Source organism: Dendropsophus ebraccatus, chromosome 10 (assembly GCF_027789765.1).
Source record: "Dendropsophus ebraccatus isolate aDenEbr1 chromosome 10, aDenEbr1.pat, whole genome shotgun sequence".
Classification (NCBI taxonomy): Eukaryota; Metazoa; Chordata; class Amphibia; order Anura; family Hylidae; genus Dendropsophus; species Dendropsophus ebraccatus.
The window spans coordinates 105,804,796-105,824,429 of record NC_091463.1 but is presented as its reverse complement, the minus strand read 5'-3'; the positions used below and the strand labels follow the sequence as shown (position 1 = coordinate 105,824,429).

Genomic DNA, 19,634 nt, shown 5'->3' with positions numbered 1-19,634 from the left:
TAGTGGATACAGATCACGGTAACAGTCTTTAGTGGATACAGATCACGGTAACAGTCTTTAGTGGATACAGATCACGGTAACAGTCTTTAGTGGATACAGATCACGGTAACAGTCTTTAGTGGATACAGATCACGGTAACAGTCTTTAGTGGATACAGATCACGGTAACAGTCTTTAGTGGATACAGATCACGGTAACAGTCTTTAGTGGATAACGCTTTAATCACAAGAACGGGAGCAGGTCTGTCGGTTAGTTTCTTTAAGAAACTTAGCAATAGAGTCTTAAGGAGACTGGAGAATAGTGGAGAGAGTCTGGGCGGTTTGGCAGACGTCACTGCTATGAGGGGACTCTCCATCCAGCACTTTACTCTGACACACAGGAGAACCATTACTCACAGCGGAGAATCAACCTGGCTGTGGGAAGTTGTTGGGCGGGCACATCTTGTAGTACTTGCCTTCACCAGCAGGTGCTGACCTTCCACTCTTGGCCATTAGGGCTCAGTGAAAGCAGGGGGGCACATCGGCAAGTAACGCAGCTTCTCCAACCCCTGACTAGACTGAAGGAACTCTATGGAACCCAGGACTTTTCCCTCTCAGCGTGGACATGTGGGTTCCCTCAGATGTAGTCGCACCTGCATTCTGATCCTTTTTCCTAAGCCACGTCCAGGCAGGAGGGGTTTCTTACTGTTACTTCCCCTTTAAGGGACTTATCCAGAGCTGAGCGTTTGCTCCGCCGTGCAAATGATGAACGCCGCTCTTTGGACTGAAAGGTTCTGACAGGTGGCAGGTAGCGCCCCCTTCTGTTTCTCCGGGTGTGAGGCTTTGGGCATAGTAAACTCTGACGGTACAGCCTTCTCTCCTCCATGTATACAGCCGTCTCTCTCCTCCACGTATACAGCCATCTCTCTCCTCCATGTATACAGCGGTCTCTCTCCCCTCCACGTATACCGCCGTCTCTCCTCCATGTATACAGCCGTCTCTCCTCCATGTGTTCACCCGTCTCTCTCTCCTCCACGTACACACCCGTCTCTCTCTCCTCCACGTATTCAGCCGTCTCTCTCGCCTCCACGTATACAGCTGTCTCTTTTTTCTCCTCCTCGTATACAGCCGTCTCTCCTCTCCACATGTACAGCCGTCTCTTTCTCCTCCACGTGTACACTCGTCTCTCTCTCTCCTCCCCGTATACAGCCGTCTCTCTCCTTCACGTATACAGCCGTCTCTCTCCTCCACGTATACAGCCGTCTCTCTCCTCCAAGTATACAGCCGTCTCTCTCCTCCACGTATACAGCCGTCTCTCTCCTCCACATATACAGCCGCCTCTCTCCTCCACATGTACAGCCGTCTCCCTCCTCCGCGTGTACAGCCGTCTCTCTCTCCTCCACGTGTACAGCCGTCTCTCTCTTCTCCACGCGTACACCTGTCTCTCTCTCTCTCCTCCACGTGTACAGCCGTCTTCCTCCTCTGCCTGTACAGCCGTCATTCTCTCTCCTCCACATATACACCCGTCTCTCTCTCCTTCACGTGTACAGCCATCTCTCCCTCTCCTCCACGTATACAGCCGTCTCTCTCTCCTCCACGTATACAGCCGTCTCTCTCTCTCCTCCATGTGTACAGCCGTCTCTCTCTCCTCCACGTGTACAGCCGTCTCTCTCTCTCCTCCACGTATACAGCCATCTCTCTCTCTCCTCCACGTGTACAGCCGTCTCTCTCTCTCTCTCCTCCGCGTGTACAGCCATCTCTCTCCTCCACGTGTACAGCCGTCACTCTCTCTCCTCCATGTGTACACCCGTCTCTCTCTCTCCTCCACATGTACAGCCGTCTCTCTCTCTCCTTCACGTGTACAGCCATCTCTCCCTCTCCTCCACGTATACAGCCGTCTCTCTCTCCTCCACGTATACAGCCGTCTCTCTCTCTCCTCCATGTGTACAGCCGTCTCTCTCTCCTCCACGTGTACAGCCGTCTCTCTCTCTCCTCCACGTATACAGCCATTTCTCTCTCTCCTCCACGTGTACAGCCGTCTCTCTCTCTCTCTCCTCTGCGTGTACAGCCATCTCTCTCCTCCACGTGTACAGCCGTCACTCTCTCTCCTCCATGTGTACACCCGTCTCTCTCTCTCCTCCACATGTACAGCCGTCTCTCTCTCTCCTCCGCGTGTACAGCCGTCTCTCTCCTCCGCGTGTACAGCCGTCACTCTGCTCCGCGTGTACAGCCGTCACTCTGCTCCGCGTGTACAGCCGTCACTCTGCTCCGCGTGTACAGCCGTCACTCTCCTCCGCGTGTACAGCCGTCACTCTCCTCCGCGTGTACAGCCGTCACTCTCCTCCGCGTGTACAGCCGTCACTCTCCTCCGCGTGTACAGCCGTCACTCTCCTCCGCGTGTACAGCCGTCACTCTCCTCCACATGTACACCTGTCTCTCTCTCTCCTCCACATGTACAGCTGTCTTTCTCCTCCACGTGTACACTCGTCTCTCTCTCTTCTCCACGCGTACACCTGTCTCTCTCTCTCCTCCACGTGTACAGCCGTCTCTCCTCCACGTTTATAGCCGTCTCTCTCTCTCTCTCCTCCACATTTACAGCCATCTCTCTCCTCAACGTATACGGCCGTCTCTCTCTCCTCCACGTGTACACCCGTCTCTCTCGCCTCCACGTGTACTGCCGTCTCTCTCCTGCACGTGTACACCCGTCTCTCTCTCCTCCACGTGTACACCCGTCTCTCTCTCTCTCCTGCACGTGTACAGCTGTCTCTCTTTCTACTGCACGTTTACAGCCGTCTCTCTCTCTTCTTCATGTGTACAGCCGTCTCTCTCTCTCCTGCACATTTACAGCCGTCTCTTCCCACCATGTGTATAGCTGGGGGTCCGGTACTGATCCCTCTGCCTGGACCCCAGGGTGATACGGGCAGCATGGCTGCCGGCAGATGGGGGGTCTGGTATGAGGGAGTCCGATTCCAGGGCTCAGACGACCTGACGTCAGGCCATTATAGGAGAACCCCCCATCCCTTACCAGTGTATCCTGTGACGTGTCAGTGGGGTCCCCCTGTAAGTATAGAGGCTGCTGGGAATTGTCAGGGAATTATCCGCCTCCCCTCTGCTGCCGTTCCAAGCCCCGCCTCCCCTCTGGTGCCATTATAAGCTCCGCCTCCTCCTGCTGGCAATATAAGCCCTGCCCCCCTTCTGCTGCCATTAAAAGACCCACTTCCCCCTCTACTGGCAATATAAGCCCCCCCCCCCCCCCCGTCTCATTCTGCTGGAATTATAAGCCCCGCCTTTCCCCCTGCTGTCATTCTAAGCTCCACCTCTCCCTCTGCTGTCATTATAAGTTCCGCCTCTCCCTCTGCTGCCATAAGCCCCGCCTCTCCCTCTGCTGCCATAAGCCCCGCCTCTCCCTCTTCTGCCATAAGCCCCGCCTCTCCCTCTTCTGCCATAAGCCCCGCCTCTCCCTCTTCTGCCATAAGCCCCGCCTCTCCCTCTGCTGGCATTATAAGCCCCGCCTCTCCCTCTGCTGGCATTATAAGCCCCACCTCTCCCTCTGCTGGCATTATAAGCCCCGCCTCTCCCTCTGCTGGCATTATAAGCCCCGCCTCTCCCTCTGTCGGCATTATAAGCGCCGCCTCTTCCTCGGCTGGCATTATAAGCCCCGCCTCTCCCTCTGCTGGCATTATAAGCCCCGCCTCTCCCTCTGCTGGCATTATAAGCCCCGCCTCTTCCTCGGCTGGCATTATAAGCCCTGCCTCTCTCTTGGCTGTCATTAAAAGCTCCGCCTCTCCCTCTGCTGTCATTATAAGCTCCGCCTCTCCCTCTGCTGTCATTATAAGCTCCATCTCTCCCTCTGCCGCCATTATAAGCCCCGCCTCTCATTTTGCTGTCATTATAAGCCCCGCCTCCCGCTGCTGTCATAAGCTCCACCTCTCCCTCTGCTTTCATTATAAGCCCGCCTCTCCCTCTGCTGTCATATTAAGCCCCGCCTCTCCCTCTGCTGTCATTATAAGCCCTGCCTCTCCCTCTGCTGCCATTATAAGCCCCGCCTCTCCCTCTGCTGCTATTATAAGCCCCGCCTCTCCCTCTGCTGCCATTATAAGCCCCGCCTCTCCCTCTGCTGCTATTATAAGCCCCGCCTCTCCCTTTGCTGCCATTATAAGCCCCGCCTCTTCCTCTGCTGCCATTATAAGCCCCGCCTCTCCCTCTGCTGCTATTATAAGCCCCGCCTCTCCCTTTGCTGCCATTATAAGCCCCGCCTCTTCCTCTGCTGGCATTATAAGCCCCGCCCCTCCCTCTGCTGCCATTATAAGCCCCGCCCCTCCCTCTGCTGTCATTATAAGCCCCGCCCCTCCCTCTGCTGTCATTATAACCTCCACCTCTCCCTCTGCTGCCATTATACGCCCCGCCTCTTCCTCTGCTGCCATTATAAGCCCCGCCTCTCTTCTGTCATTATAAGCCCCGCCTCTCTTCTGTCATTATAAGCCCCGCCTCTCCCTCTGCTGTCATTATAAGCCTCGTCTCTGATGTCATTATAAGCCCCGCCTTTCCCTCTGCTGTCATAGTAAGCCCCGCCTCTCCCTCTGCTGCCATTATAAGCCCCGCCCCTCCCTCTGTTGTCATTATAAGCCCCGCCCCTCCCTCTGCTGTCATTATAACCTCCACCTTTCCCTCTGCCGCCATTATACGCCCCGCCTCTTCCTCTGCTGTCATTATAAGCCCCGCCTCTCTTCTGTCATTATAAGCCCCGCCTCTCTTCTGTCATTATAAGCCCCGCCTCTCCCTCTGCTGTCATTATAAGCCTCGTCTCTGATGTCATTATAAGCCCTGCCTCTCCCTCTGCTGTCATTCTGAGCCGCCTCTCCCTCGGCTGCCATCATAAGCCCCGCCTCTCCCTCTGCTGTCATTCTGAGCCCCACCTCCCTTCTGCTGCCATTATAAGCCGCCTCTCCCTCGGCTGCCATCATAAGCTCCGCCTCCTCCTGCTGGCAATATAAGCCCTGCCTCCCTTCTGCTGCCATTAAAAGACCCGCTTCCCCCTCTACTGGCAATATAAGCCCCGCCCCCTCTGCTGGCAATGAAAGACCCGCCTATCCCTCTGCTGCCATTCCAAGCCCCGCCTCCCCTCTACTGGCAATATAAGCCCCCCCCCCTCTCCCTTTGCTGGCATTATTAGCCCCGCCTCTCCCTCGGCTGCCATTATTAGCCCCGCCCTCTCTGAGCCGCCTATATAAGCTTTGTGCCTGTCTTACTTTCCTCTCTCATTGTGCTCTCCCTTCCTGACAGCCACGCCAGAGAGAAAATCCAAAAACAGCTTCAAAGACTTCATCCCAGTCGTCTTAAAGAGCCGAACCCGCAGTCAGACAGGTAAAAGGGGCGTGAGGGCAGCAGTGGGGGATGGGCGCGGCGGACATGGCACACCCAGCAGAGGATGGCGCTGTCCTAGTGAGTGGGAGTGGCAGCATTATACAGCCCTGCCCACCCCTAACCCCCCCCCCCCCCGCCTTTCATCCCACCAATAATCACAACACATGATGGTAACCAGTCACCGGCACGGGACCCCCGGAAGTGACTTGTATGGAACAGGACCCCCAGAGGTGACCGGTCTGTATGGGATGGGACCCCCAGAGGTGACCGGTCTGTATGGGATGGGACCCCCAGAGGTGACCGGTCTGTATGGGATGGGACCCCCAGAGGTGACCGGTCTGTATGGGATGGGACCCCCAGAGGTGACCGGTCTGTATGGGATGGGACCCCCAGAGGTGACCGGTCTGTATGGGATGGGACCCCCAGAGGTGACCGGTCTGTATGGGATTGGACCCCCAGAGGTGACCGGTCTGTATGGGATGGGACCCCCAGAGGTGACCGGTCTGTATGGGATGGGACCCCCAGAGGTGACTGGTCTGTTTGGGACGGGACCCCCAGAGATGACTTGTATGGAACAGGACCCCCAGAGGTGACCGGTCTGTATGGGATGGGACCCCCAGAGATGACCGGTCTGTATGGGATGGGACCCCCAGAGGTGACCGGTCTGTATGGGATGGGACCCCCAGAGGTGACTGGTCTGTATGGAACAGGACCCCCAGAGGTGACCGGTCTCATCAGTGCAGCCAGTCTGTACGGGATGGGACCCCCAGAGATGACTTGTATGGAACAGGACCCCCGGAGGTGACTGGTCTGTATGGGATGGGACCCCCGGAGGTGACTGGTCTGTATGGGATGGGACCCCCGGAGGTGACTGGTCTGTATGGGACGGGACCCCCGGAGGTGACTGGTCTGTATGGGATGGGACCCCCGGAGGTGACTGGTCTGTATGGGATGGGACCCCCGGAGGTGACTGGTCTGTATGGGATGGGACCCCCGGAGGTGACTGGTCTGTATGGGACGGGACCCCCGGAGGTGACTGGTCTGTATGGGACGGGACCCCCGGAGGTGACTGGTCTGTCAGTGGTCACCCAGTATCAGTCAGTGCAGCGATCTGGGGTCCGGAAGGGGGGATCAGACAGGGGGGCAATGAGGCGGATTCCCCAGCTTATGTCTCTCCATGGGGGGGAGGGGATTGCACACTTCTCTTTGCACTTTTCTTCTTGTGTTGCACTTATCTCGCAGTCTGTACCAAGGTTTTCTGTCTGTTTTTCTTCCACAGCCGCTCAGTTCTCACATACAGTGCCGACCCCTGTGTCCTGTCTGAGGGACCGCTCCATCTCCAGCCCTTATCTCTGCCCCCCTGAACCATCTTCTATCCTGATTTGTGCTCATAAAGACTGATCCATGAGGAGAGAGAGAGGGGCTGGAGACTGATCCATGAGGAGAGAGAGAGGGGCTGGAGACTGATCCATCAGGAGAGGAGAGAGAGGGGCTGGAGACTGATCCATCAGGAGAGGAGAGAGAGGCTGGAGACTGATCCATCAGGAGAGGAGAGAGAGGGGCTGGAGATTGATCCATCAGGAGAGGAGAGAGAGGGGCTGGAGACTGATCCATCAGGAGAGGAGAGAGAGGGGCTGGAGACTGATCCATCAGGAGAGGAGAGAGAGGGGCTGGAGACTGATCCATCAGGAGAAGAGAGAGAGGGGCTGGAGACTGATCCATCAGGAGAGGAGAGAGAGGGGCTGGAGACTGATCCATCAGGAGAGGAGAGAGAGGGGCTGGAGACTGATCCATCAGGAGAGGAGAGAGAGGGGCTGGAGACTGATCCATCAGGAGAAGAGAGAGAGGCTGGAGACTGATCCATCAGGAGAGGAGAGAGAGAGGCTGGAGACTGATCCATCAGGAGAGGAGAGAGGGGCTGGAGACTGATCCATCAGGAGAGGAGAGAGAGGCTGGAGACTGATCCATCAGGAGAGGAGAGAGAGGGGCTGGAGACTGATCCATCAGGAGAGGAGAGAGAGGGGCTGGAGACTGATCCATCAGGAGAGGAGAGAGAGGGGCTGGAGACTGATCCATCAGGAGAGGAGAGAGAGGGGCTGGAGACTGATCCATCAGGAGAAGAGAGAGAGGGGCTGGAGACTGATCCATCAGGAGAGGAGAGAGAGGGGCTGGAGACTGATCCATCAGGAGACGAGAGAGAGGGGCTGGAGACTGATCCATCAGGAGAGGAGAGAGAGGGGCTGGAGACTGATCCATGAGGAGAGAGAGAGGGGCTGGAGACTGATCCATCAGGAGAGGAGAGAGAGGGGCTGGAGACTGATCCATCAGGAGAGGAGAGAGAGAGGGGGGCTGGAGACTGATCAGGAGAGGAGAGAGAGGGGCTGGAGACTGATCCATCAGGAGAGGAGAGAGAGGGGCTGGAGACTGATCCATCAGGAGAGGAGAGAGAGGGGCTGGAGACTGATCCATCAGGAGAGGAGAGAGAGGGGCTGGAGACTGATCCATCAGGAGAAGAGAGAGAGGGGCTGGAGACTGATCCATCAGGAGAGGAGAGAGAGGGGCTGGAGACTGATCCATCAGGAGACGAGAGAGAGGGGCTGGAGACTGATCCATCAGGAGAGGAGAGAGAGGGGCTGGAGACTGATCCATGAGGAGAGAGAGAGGGGCTGGAGACTGATCCATCAGGAGAGGAGAGAGAGGGGCTGGAGACTGATCCATCAGGAGAGGAGAGAGAGAGGGGGGCTGGAGACTGATCAGGAGAGGAGAGAGAGGGGCTGGAGACTGATCCATCAGGAGAGGAGAGAGAGGGGCTGGAGACTGATCCATCAGGAGAGGAGAGAGAGGGGCTGGAGACTGATCCATCAGGAGAGGAGAGAGAGAGAGGGGCTGGAGACTGATCCATCAGGAGAGAGAGGGGCTGGAGACTGATCTATCAGGAGAGGAGAGAGAGGGGCTGGAGACTGATCTATCAGGAGAGGAGAGAGAGAGGGGCTGGAGACTGATCCATCAAGAGAGGAGAGAGAGAGGGGCTGGAGACTGATCCATCAGGAGAGGAGAGAGAGGGGCTGGAGACTGATCCATCAGGAGAGGAGAGAGAGGGGCTGGAGACTGATCCATCAGGAGAGGAGAGAGAGGGGCTGGAGACTGATCCATCAGGAGAGGAGAGAGAGGGGCTGGAGACTGATCCATCAGGAGAGGAGAGAGAGGGGCTGGAGACTGATCCATCAGGAGAGGAGAGAGAGGGGCTGGAGACTGATCCATCAGGAGTGGAGAGAGAGGGGCTGGAGACTGATCCATCAGGAGAGGAGAGAGAGGGGCTGGAGACTGATCCATCAGGAGAGGAGAGAGAGAGGGGCTGGAGACTGATCCATGAGGAGAGAGAGAGGGGCTGGAGACTGATCCATCAGGAGAGGAGAGAGAGAGGGGGGCTGGAGACTGATCCATGAGGAGAGGAGAGAGAGGGGCTGGAGACTGATCCATCAGGAGAGGAGAGGAGAGAGAGGGGCTGGAGACTGATCCATCAGGAGAGAGAGGGGCTGGAGACTGATCCATCAGGAGAGGAGAGAGAGGGGCTGGAGACTGATCCATCAGGAGAGGAGAGAGAGGGGCTGGAGACTGATCCATCAGGAGGAGAGAGAGGGGCTGGAGACTGATCCATCAGGAGAGGAGAGAGAGGGGGGCTGGAGACTTGTCTGGTGGCTATCACTGAGCGGTCAGGCAGCTTGTCTGGTGGCTATCACTGAGCGGTTAGGCAGCTTGTCTGGTGGCTGTCACTGAGCGGTCAGGCAGCTTGTCTGGTGGCTGTCACTGAGAGGTCAGCCAGCTTGTCTGGTGGCTGTCACTGAGCGGTCAGGCAGCTTGTCTGGTGGCTGTCACTGAGCGGTCAGGCAGCTTGTCTGGTGGCTGTCACTGAGCGGTCAGGCAGCTTGTCTGGTGGCTGTCACTGAGCGGTCAGGCAGCTTGTCTGGTGGCTGTCACTGAGCGCACTGTATATCACTATGAGGTTTGGCCTCCTCAGGCCTCCGTAGCCTTCAGGCTCATGTGAATGTGTGGGAAGTGTAGAGCGAAGCCCTCAGTCTCGTCTCTTCTCCCTCTTCTCTTCTGCTGCAGGGACGTTTGGCTTCTCGGACGTGGCCTCCTCGGCTCTGGAGACTTCCAGAATAGAAGAGTTAGCGGTGGAGGATGAGACGGGCGTCCCGTATAAGAGGAGGAAGCTGAGGAAGCACGGCAGGCCCGGGCGGCCCCGCAGATTCATTAAACAGGAACCCCAACCCCAAACCATCAGCCCAAAGCTCCAGGACTCCTGGGAGCTCTCCAGCAGGGGCCTCCTCGACAACGGCAAAGACGCCATCTTGGATCAGGACGACAACGGGGAAGAGGATGGAACGTTACGGCGGAGAAAGCGGAGGAGACAGAAGAACCGCAAATACCAAAACGGGGAATATCTGACCGAGAAGGAGGAGGAGGAGGTGTCTCAGTACTACTGCAGCCGGAGGAGGAGGACAGGTGAGGGAACTCCGCCCATACACCTGACTACTGAGGGGAGGAGGAGGGGACAGGTGAGGGAACTCCGCCCATACACCTGACTACTGAGGGGAGGAGGAGGGGACAGGTGAGGGAACTCCACCCATACACCTGACTACTGAGGGGAGGAGGAGGGGACAGGTGAGGGAACTCCGCCCATACACCTGACTACTGAGGGGAGGAGGAGGGGACAGGTGAGGGAACTCCGCCCATACACCTGACTACTGCAGCCGGAGGAGGAGGACAGGTGAGGGAACTCCGCCCATACACCTGACTACTGAGGGGAGGAGGAGGGGACAGGTGAGGGAACTCCGCCCATACACCTGACTACTGAGGGGAGGAGGAGGGGACAGGTGAGGGAACTCCGCCCATACACCTGACTACTGAGGGGAGGAGGAGGGGACAGGTGAGGGAACTCCGCCCATACACCTGACTACTGAGGGGAGGAGGAGGGGACAGGTGAGGGAACTCCGCCCATACACCTGACTACTTGCAGCCGGAGGAGGAGGACAGGTGAGGGAACTCGCCCATACACCTGACTACTGAGGAGAGGAGGAGGGGACAGGTGAGGGAACTCCGCCCATACACCTGACTACTGAGGGGAGGAGGAGGGGACAGGTGAGGGAAACTCTGCCCATACACCTGACTACTGAGGGGAGGAGGAGGGGACAGGTGAGGGAACTCCGCCCATACACCTGACTACTGCAGCCGGAGGAGGAGGACAGGTGAGGGAACTCTGCCCATTACACCTGACTACTGAGGGGAGGAGGAGGGGACAGGTGAGGGAACTCCGCCCATACACCTGACTACTGCAGCCGGAGGAGGAGGACAGGTGAGGGAACTCCGCCCATACACCTGACTACTGAGGAGAGGAGGAGGGGACAGGTGAGGGAACTCCGCCCATACACCTGACTACTGAGGGGAGGAGGAGGGGACAGGTGAGGGAACTCTGCCCATACACCTGACTACTGAGGGGAGGAGGAGGGGACAGGTGAGGGAACTCCGCCCATACACCTGACTACTGCAGCCGGAGGAGGAGGACAGGTGAGGGAACTCTGCCCATACACCTGACTACTGAGGGGAGGAGGAGGGGACAGGTGAGGGAACTCCGCCCATACACCTGACTACTGCAGCCGGAGGAGGAGGACAGGTGAGGGAACTCCGCCCATACACCTGACTACTGAGGAGAGGAGGAGGGGACAGGTGAGGGAACTCCGCCCATACACCTGACTACTGAGGGGAGGAGGAGGGGACAGGTGAGGGAACTCCGCCCATACACCTGACTACTGAGGAGAGGAGGGGACAGGTGAGGGAACTCCGCCCATACACCTGACTACTGAGGGGAGGAGGAGGGGACAGGTGAGGGAACTCCGCCCATACACCTGACTACTGCAGCCGGAGGAGGAGGACAGGTGAGGGAACTCCGCCCATACACCTGACTACTGAGGAGAGGAGGAGGGGTTAGGTGAGGGAACTCCGCCCATACACCTGACTACTGAGGGGAGGAGGAGGGGACAGGTGAGGGAACTCCGCCCATACACCTGACTACTGAGGGGAGGAGGAGGGGACAGGTGAGGGAACTCCGCCCATACACCTGACTACTGCAGCCGGAGGAGGAGGACAGGTGAGGGAACTCCGCTCATACACCTGACTACTGAGGGAGGAGGAGGGGACAGGTGAGGGAACTCCGCCCATACACCTGACTACTGAGGGGCGGTGGAGGGGACAGGTGAGGGAACTCCGCCCATACACCTGACTACTGAGGAGAGGAGGAGGGGACAGGTGAGGGAACTCCGCCCATACACCTGACTACTGCAGCCGGAGGAGGAGGACAGGTGAGGGAACTCCGCCCATACACCTGACTACTGAGGGGAGGAGGAGGGGACAGGTGAGGGAACTCCGCCCATACACCTGACTACTGAGGGGAGGAGGAGGGGACAGGTGAGGGAACTCCACCCATACACCTGACTACTGAGGGGAGGAGGAGGGACAGGTGAGGGAACTCCACCCATACACCTGACTACTGAGGGGAGGAGGAGGGGACAGGTGAGGGAACTCCGCCCATACACCTGACTACTGAGGAGAGGAGGAGGGGACAGGTGAGGGAACTCCGCCCATACACCTGACTACTGAGGGGAGGAGGAGGGGACAGGTGAGGGAACTCCGCTCATACACCTGACTACTGAGGAGAGGAGGAGGGGACAGGTGAGGGAACTCCGCCATACACCTGACTACTGAGGGGAGGAGGAGGGGACAGGTGAGGGAACTCCGCCATACACCTGACTACTGAGGGGAGGAGGAGGGGACAGGTGAGGGAACTCCGCCCATACACCTGACTACTGCAGCCGGAGGAGGAGGGACAGGTGAGGGAACTCCGCTCATACACCTGACTACTGAGGGGAGGAGGAGGGGACAGGTGAGGGGAACTCCGCCCATACACCTGACTACTGAGGGGAGGGAGGGGACAGGTGAGGGAACTCCGCCCCATACACCTGACTACTGAGGGGAGGAGCGAGGGGACAGGTGAGGGAACTCCGCCCATACACCTGACTACTGAGGGAGTAGGAGGGGACAGGTGAGGGAACTCCGCCCATACACCTGACTACTGAGGAGAGGAGGAGGGGACAGGTGAGGGAACTCCGCCCATACACCTGACTACTGAGGGGAGGAGGAGGGGACAGGTGAGGGAACTCCGCCCATACACCTGACTACTGAGGAGAGGAGGAGGGGACAGGTGAGGGAACTCCGCCCATACACCTGACTACTGAGGGGAGGAGGAGGACAGGTGAGGGAACTCCGCCCATACACCTGACTACTGCAGCCGGAGGAGGAGGACAGGTGAGGGAACTCCCGCCCCATACACCTGACTACTGAGGAGAGGAGGAGGGGACAGGTGAGGGAACTCCGCCCATACACCTGACTACTGAGGGGAGGAGGAGGGGACAGGTGAGGGAACTCCGCCCATACACCTGACTACTGAGGGGAGGAGGAGGACAGGTGAGGGAACTCCGCCCATACACCTGACTACTGAGGAGAGGAGGAGGGGACAGGTGAGGGAACTCCGCCCATACACCTGACTACTGAGGAGAGGAGGAGGACAGGTGAGGGAACTCCGCCCATACACCTGACTACTGAGGGGAGGAGGAGGGGACAGGTGAGGGAACTCCGCCCATACACCTGACTACTGAGGAGAGGAGGAGGGGACAGGTGAGGGAACTCCGCCCATACACCTGACTACTGCAGCCGGAGGAGGGGACAGGTGAGGGAACTCCGCCCATACACCTGACTACTGCAGCCGGAGGAGGGGACAGGTGAGGGAACTCCGCCCATACACCTGACTACTGAGGAGAGGAGGAGGGGACAGGTGAAGGAACTCCGCCCATACACCTGACTACTAAGGGGAGGAGGAGGGGACAGGTGAGGGAACTCCGCCCATACACCTGACTACTGAGGAGAGGAGGAGGGGACAGGTGAGGGAACTCCGCCCATACACCTGACTACTGAGGGGAGGAGGAGGGGACAGGTGAGGGAACTCCGCCCATACACCTGACTACTGAGGGGAGGAGGAGGACAGGTGAGGGAACTCCGCCCATACACCTGACTACTGAGGGGAGGAGGAGGGGACAGGTGAGGGAACTCCGCCCATACACCTGACTACTGAGGGGAGGAGGAGGGGACAGGTGAGGGAACTCCGCCCATACACCTGACTACTGAGGAGAGGAGGAGGGGACAGGTGAGGGAACTCCGCCCATACACCTGACTACTGAGGAGAGGAGGAGGGGACAGGTGAGGGAACTCCGCCCATACACCTGACTACTGAGGAGAGGAGGAGGGGACAGGTGAGGGAACTCCGCCCATACACCTGACTACTGAGGGGAGGAGGAGGGGACAGGTGAGGGAACTCTGCCCATACACCTGACTACTTAGGGGAGGAGGAGGGGACAGGTGAGGGAACTCCGCCCATACACCTGACTACTGAGGTGAGAAGGGGGGGGACAGGTGCAGGAACTCCGCCCATACACCTGACTACTGAGGAAGGAAGAGGAGGACAGGTGCGGGAACTCCGCCCATACACCTGACTAATGAGAGGGGAGGAGGACAGGTGAGGGAACTCCGCCCATACACCTGACTACTGAGGAGAGGAGGAGGGGACAGGTGAGGGAACTCCGCCCATACACCTGACTACTGAGGAGAGGAGGAGGGGACAGGTGAGGGAACTCCACCCATACACCTGACTACTGAGGAGAGGAGGAGGGGACAGGTGAGGGAACTCCGCCCATACACCTGACTACTGAGGGGAGGAGGAGGGGACAGGTGAGGGAACTCCGCCCATACACCTGACTACTGAGGGGAGGAGGAGGACAGGTGAGGGAACTCCGCCCATACACCTGACTAATGAGAGGGGAGGAGGACAGGTGAGGGAACTCCGCCCATACACCTGACTACTGAGGAGAGGAGGAGGGGACAGGTGAGGGAACTCCGCCCATACACCTGACTACTGAGGAGAGGAGGAGGGGACAGGTGCAGGAACTCCGCCCATACACCTGACTACTGAGGGGAGGAGGAGGGGACAGGTGAGGGAACTCTGCCCATACACCTGACTAATGAGAGGGGGGGAGGAGGACAGGCGAGGGAACTCTGCCCATACACCTGACTACTGAGAGGGGAGGAGGACAGGTGTAGTTCCTCAGCGGTCGGGTGTGTACCCCCTCAGCGGTCGGGTGTGTACCCCCTCAGCGGTCGGGTGTGTACCCCCTCAGCGGTCAGGTGTGTACCCCCTCAGCGGTCAGGTGTGTACCCCCTCAGCGGTCAGGTGTGTACCCCCTCAGCGGTCGGGTGTGTATCCCCTCAGCGGTCAGGTGTGTACCCCCTCAGCGGTCAGGTGTGTACCCCCTCAGCGGTCAGGTGTGTACCCCCTCAGCGGTCAGGTGTGTACCCCCTCAGCGGTCAGGTGTGTACCCCCTCAGCGGTCAGGTGTGTACCCCCTCAGCGGTCAGGTGTGTACCCCCTCAGCGGTCAGGTGTTTACCCCCTTAGCGGTCAGGTGTGTACCTCCTCAGCGGTCGGGTGTGTACCCCCTCAGCGGTCGGGTGTGTACCCCCTCAGCGGTCAGGTGTGTACCCCCTCAGCGGTCAGGTGTGTACCCCCTCAGCGGTCAGGTGTGTACCTCCTCAGCGGTTCAGGGATCCCCGCCCTATTGGTAAGGGGCAGAGCGGAGGAGTCGGCCATGTTGTAGCTACCGCCATCTTGTCCACTGCTTACACCGCTTTCTGGCTGTTCTCTCTAGATTTCCGGAAGAGGAAGGTCTCCCCTGACAGGGGCAGCGATGGTGGGAGGGGTCTCCAGAGACCAAGCTTAGATGACTCCTCCCCCTTACACGTTCTCGAGAAACCCTCCGGAAAACGCAAGTGCAAGACCAAACATCTAGGGGGCAGCACTGACGAGGAGGCCAAGGTAGGAGGCGACCCCTGTGGCCAGCACTGTACAGAGCGGTATACAGCACACATTACAGCGGTATACAGGTCACCATACAGCGGTATACAGGTCACCATACAGAGGTATACAGGTCACCATACAGCGGTATACAGGTCACCATACAGAGGTATACAGGTCACCATACAGCGGTATATAGGTCACCATACAGCGGTATACAGGTCACCATACAGCGGTATACAGGTCACCATACAGAGGTATACAGGTCACCATACAGCGGTATACAGGTCACCATACAGCGGTATACAGGTCACCATACAGAGGTATACAGGTCACCATACAGCGGTATACAGGTCACCATACAGAGGTATACAGGTCACCATACAGAGGTATACAGGTCACCATACAGCGGTATACAGGTCACCATACAGAGGTATACAGGTCACCATACAGCGGTATACAGGTCACCATACAGAGGTATACAGGTCACCATACAGAGGTATACAGGTCACCATACAGAGGTATACAGGTCACCATACAGCGGTATACAGGTCACCATACAGCGGTATACAGGACACATTACAGCGTTATACAGGACACATTACAGCGGTATACAGGTCACCATACAGCGGTATACAGGTCACCATACAGCGGTATACAGGTCACCATACAGAGGTATACAGGTCACCATACAGAGGTATACAGGTCACCATACAGCGGTATACAGGTCACCATACAGCGGTATACAGGACACATTACAGCGTTATACAGGACACATTACAGCGGTATACAGGTCACCATACAGCGGTATACAGGTCACCATACAGCGGTATACAGGTCACCATACAGCGGTATACAGGTCACCATACAGCGGTATACAGTTCACCATACAGCGGTATACAGGTCACCTTACAGCGGTATACAGGACACATTACAGCGGTATACAGGTCACCATACAGCGGTATACAGGTCACCACCATACAGCGGTATACAGGTCACCACCATACAGCGGTATACAGGTCACCACCATACAGCGGTATACAGGTCACCACCATACAGCGGTATACAGGTCACCACCATACAGCGGTATCCAGGTCACCATACAGCGGTATACAGGTCACCACCATACAGCGGTATACAGGTCACCACCATACAGCGGTATACAGGTCACCACCATACAGCGGTATACAGGTCACCACCATACAGCGGTATCCAGGTCACCATACAGCGGTATACAGGTCACCACCATACACCGGTATACAGGTCACCACCATACAGCGGTATACAGGTCACCACCATACAGCGGTATACAGGTCACCACCATACAGCGGTATACAGGTCACCACCATACAGCGGTATACAGGTCACCATACAGCGGTATACAGGTCACCATACAGCGGTATACAGGTCGTCACCATACAGCGGTATACAGGTCGTCACCATACAGCGGTATACAGGTCACCACCATACAGCGGTATACAGGTCGTCACCATACAGCGGTATACAGGTCACCATACAGCGGTATACAGGTCACCACCATACAGCGGTATACAGGTCACCACCATACAGCGGTATACAGGTCACCATATGTAAGTGCATGCCAGGCTGTCCCGTGTGTAATCTGCTGTTGTCTTATAATAGGGAAGAGGCCGGAGGCCCACCCTGTCTCCTAGAGGCACCCCCACCAAGTCCCCCAGGAAAGGCTGTGAGCCAGGAACCCCATGCCGCTCTCGCCGGACCGGCAGCTTTGGCTCATGTGACACTCTGAGCGGCCAGAACATGCCCCCAGAGGCCAGGAGACTGATAGTGAACAAGAACGCTGGAGAGACCCTACTGCAGAGAGCAGCGCGGCTGGGATACAAGGTGAGACGGCCTGTGGGGGGCGCTGCTCACACAACGTACTGTGCATATGAGTGCAGAGTCTAATGAAATGTGTGGGATGTGACGTGGCAAAAAATGGTCGGGGCTCTGTGATGTGAAAACAAGCAGGGAGAAGCACATCACTATGTACTTCGCTCTTTAAAGGGGTTGTCCAGCAAAAATCTTTTTCTTTCAAATCAACTGGTGTCAGAAAGTTATATAGATTTGTAATTTACTTCCATTAAAAAGTCTCAAGTCTTCCCATACTTATTAGCTGCTGGATGTCATGCAGAAAGTGTTGTTATATTTTCAGTCTGACACAGTGCTCTCTGCTGCCATCTCTGGCTGAGACAGGAACTTTGTCTTGGTTTTCTATGAATCCCCATTGAAAACCTCTCCTGCTCTGGACAGTTCCTGTCTCGGCCAGAGATGTCAGCAGAGAGCACGGTGTCAGACTGAAAATAAAATAACATTTCCTGCATGACATACAGCAGCTGATAAGTATGGGAAGACATACAGCAGATTTTTTAATACAAGTAAATTACAAATCTATATACCTTTCTATAACCCCTTTAACTTCCTACAATCTCTGTCTCATTGCAAGACTAAAGGCCCTATTCCACGGAACGAATATCAGCCGTATTCACCCGATATCGGCCGCAACGAACGATAATCGTTGTTCATGTCGGCTGATCGTTGCAGTTGCTTGTTTTTCAACATGTTGAAAAACAAGCGACTGATATAGCAGCGATCTGCTGACGTCGCTCCATTGAATAGGAGCAGCGGCAGCAGACGCTGCTATATCCTATGGGCTGCCCGGACGATCTAGCGCCCCCCCCCCTCCCCGCAGGTCCCCGCCACCCCTCCCGCACTCACCCGCTTGCTGCAGCCGCGTAGAATAGCAGCGGCAGCGAGCGGGGAACGAGGAGCTGAGAGCGCTCATTTGCTCTTCTAGACGGCCCGTGGAATAGGGGCTTAACTCTGTGTTAGAAAGAAAAGGCAGCGGACAAGGGAATGAGGGACATCACCACAAGTTAAGGTCTGCACTGTGCAGGTGTAGCTGTGCGCTGTCTGTACTCCCCTTAGCTTCCTGGAGCTGTGTCATCCCTGCTACTGCCCGTACTGTGCCATTCCTGCTACTGCCCGTACTGTACTGAGCATCCCGGTGCTGTGTCATCCCTGCTACTGCCCGTACTCCCCTTACCATCCCGGTGCTGTGTCATCCCTGCTACTGCCCGTACTGTGCTGAGCATCCCGGTGCTGTGTCATCCCTGCTACTGCCCGTACTGTGCTGAGCATCCCGGTGCTGTGTCATCCCTGCTACTGCCCGTACTGTGCTGAGCGCCCCGGTGCTGTGTCATCCCTGCTACTGCCCGTACTGTGCTGAGCATCCCGGTGCTGTGTCATCCCTGCTACTGCCCGTACTGTGCTGAGCATCCCGGTGCTGTGTCATCCCTGCTACTGCCCGTACTGTGCTGAGCGTCCCGGTGCTGTGTCATCCCTGCTACTGCCCGTACTGTACTGAGCGCCCCGGTGCTGTGTCATCCCTGCTACTGCCCGTACTGTGCTGAGCATCCCGGTGCTGTGTCATCCCTGCTACTGCCCGTACTCCCCTTACCATCCTGGTGCTGTGTCATCCCTGCTACTGCCCGTACTCCCCTTACCATCCCGGTGCTGTGTCATCCCTGCTACTGCCCGTACTGTGCTGAGCATCCCGGTGCTGTGTCATCCCTGCTACTGCCCGTACTGTGCTGAGCATCCCGGTGCTGTGTCATCCCTGCTACTGCCCGTACTCCCCTTACCATCCCCGTGCTGTGTCATCCCTGCTACTGCCCGTACTGTACTGAGCATCCCGGTGCTGTGTCATCCCTGCTACTGCCCGTACTCCCCTTACCATCCCCGTGCTGTGTCATCCCTGCTACTGCCCGTACTCCCCTTACCATCCCGGTGCTGTGTCATCCCTGCTACTGCCCGTACTCCCCTTACCATCTCGGTGCTGTGTCATCCCTGCTACTGCCCGTACTGTGCTGAGCATCCCGGTGCTGTGTCATCCCTGCTACTGCCCGTACTGTGCTGAGCATCCCGGTGCTGTGTCATCCCTGCTACTGCCCGTACTGTGCTGAGCGCCCCGGTGCTGTGTCATCCCTGCTACTGCCCGTACTGTGCTGAGCATCCCGGTGCTGTGTCATCCCTGCTACTGCCCGTACTGTGCTGAGCATCCCGGTGCTGTGTCATCCCTGCTACTGCCCGTACTGTGCTGAGCATCCCGGTGCTGTGTCATCCCTGCTACTGCCCGTACTGTGCTGAGCATCCCGGTGCTGTGTCATCCCTGCTACTGCCCGTACTGTGCTGAGCATCCCGGTGCTGTGTCATCCCTGCTACTGCCCGTACTGTGCTGAGCATCCCGGTGCTGTGTCATCCCTGCTACTGCCCGTACTCCCCTTACCATCCCCGTGCTGTGTCATCCCTGCTACTGC

The 19,634-nt window shown here is 57.5% G+C and overlaps 1 protein-coding gene across 2 annotated transcripts in view; it reads left to right on the top strand.

The window, feature by feature from the left end:
- Positions 1-19,634, top strand: part of BCORL1 (BCL6 corepressor like 1) — a 105,323-nt gene that overhangs the window by 73,715 nt on the left and 11,974 nt on the right. The window contains exons 6-9 of one of the 2 annotated variants that reach the window (XM_069985768.1): positions 5,261-5,341; positions 9,452-9,847; positions 15,152-15,318; positions 16,939-17,160. In XM_069985768.1, the coding sequence (XP_069841869.1) occupies positions 5,261-5,341; positions 9,452-9,847; positions 15,152-15,318; positions 16,939-17,160 (866 nt within the window). The remainder of the gene's footprint in view (positions 1-5,260; positions 5,342-9,451; positions 9,848-15,151; positions 15,319-16,938; positions 17,161-19,634) is intronic. The other variant, XM_069985769.1, reaches the window with a different exon arrangement.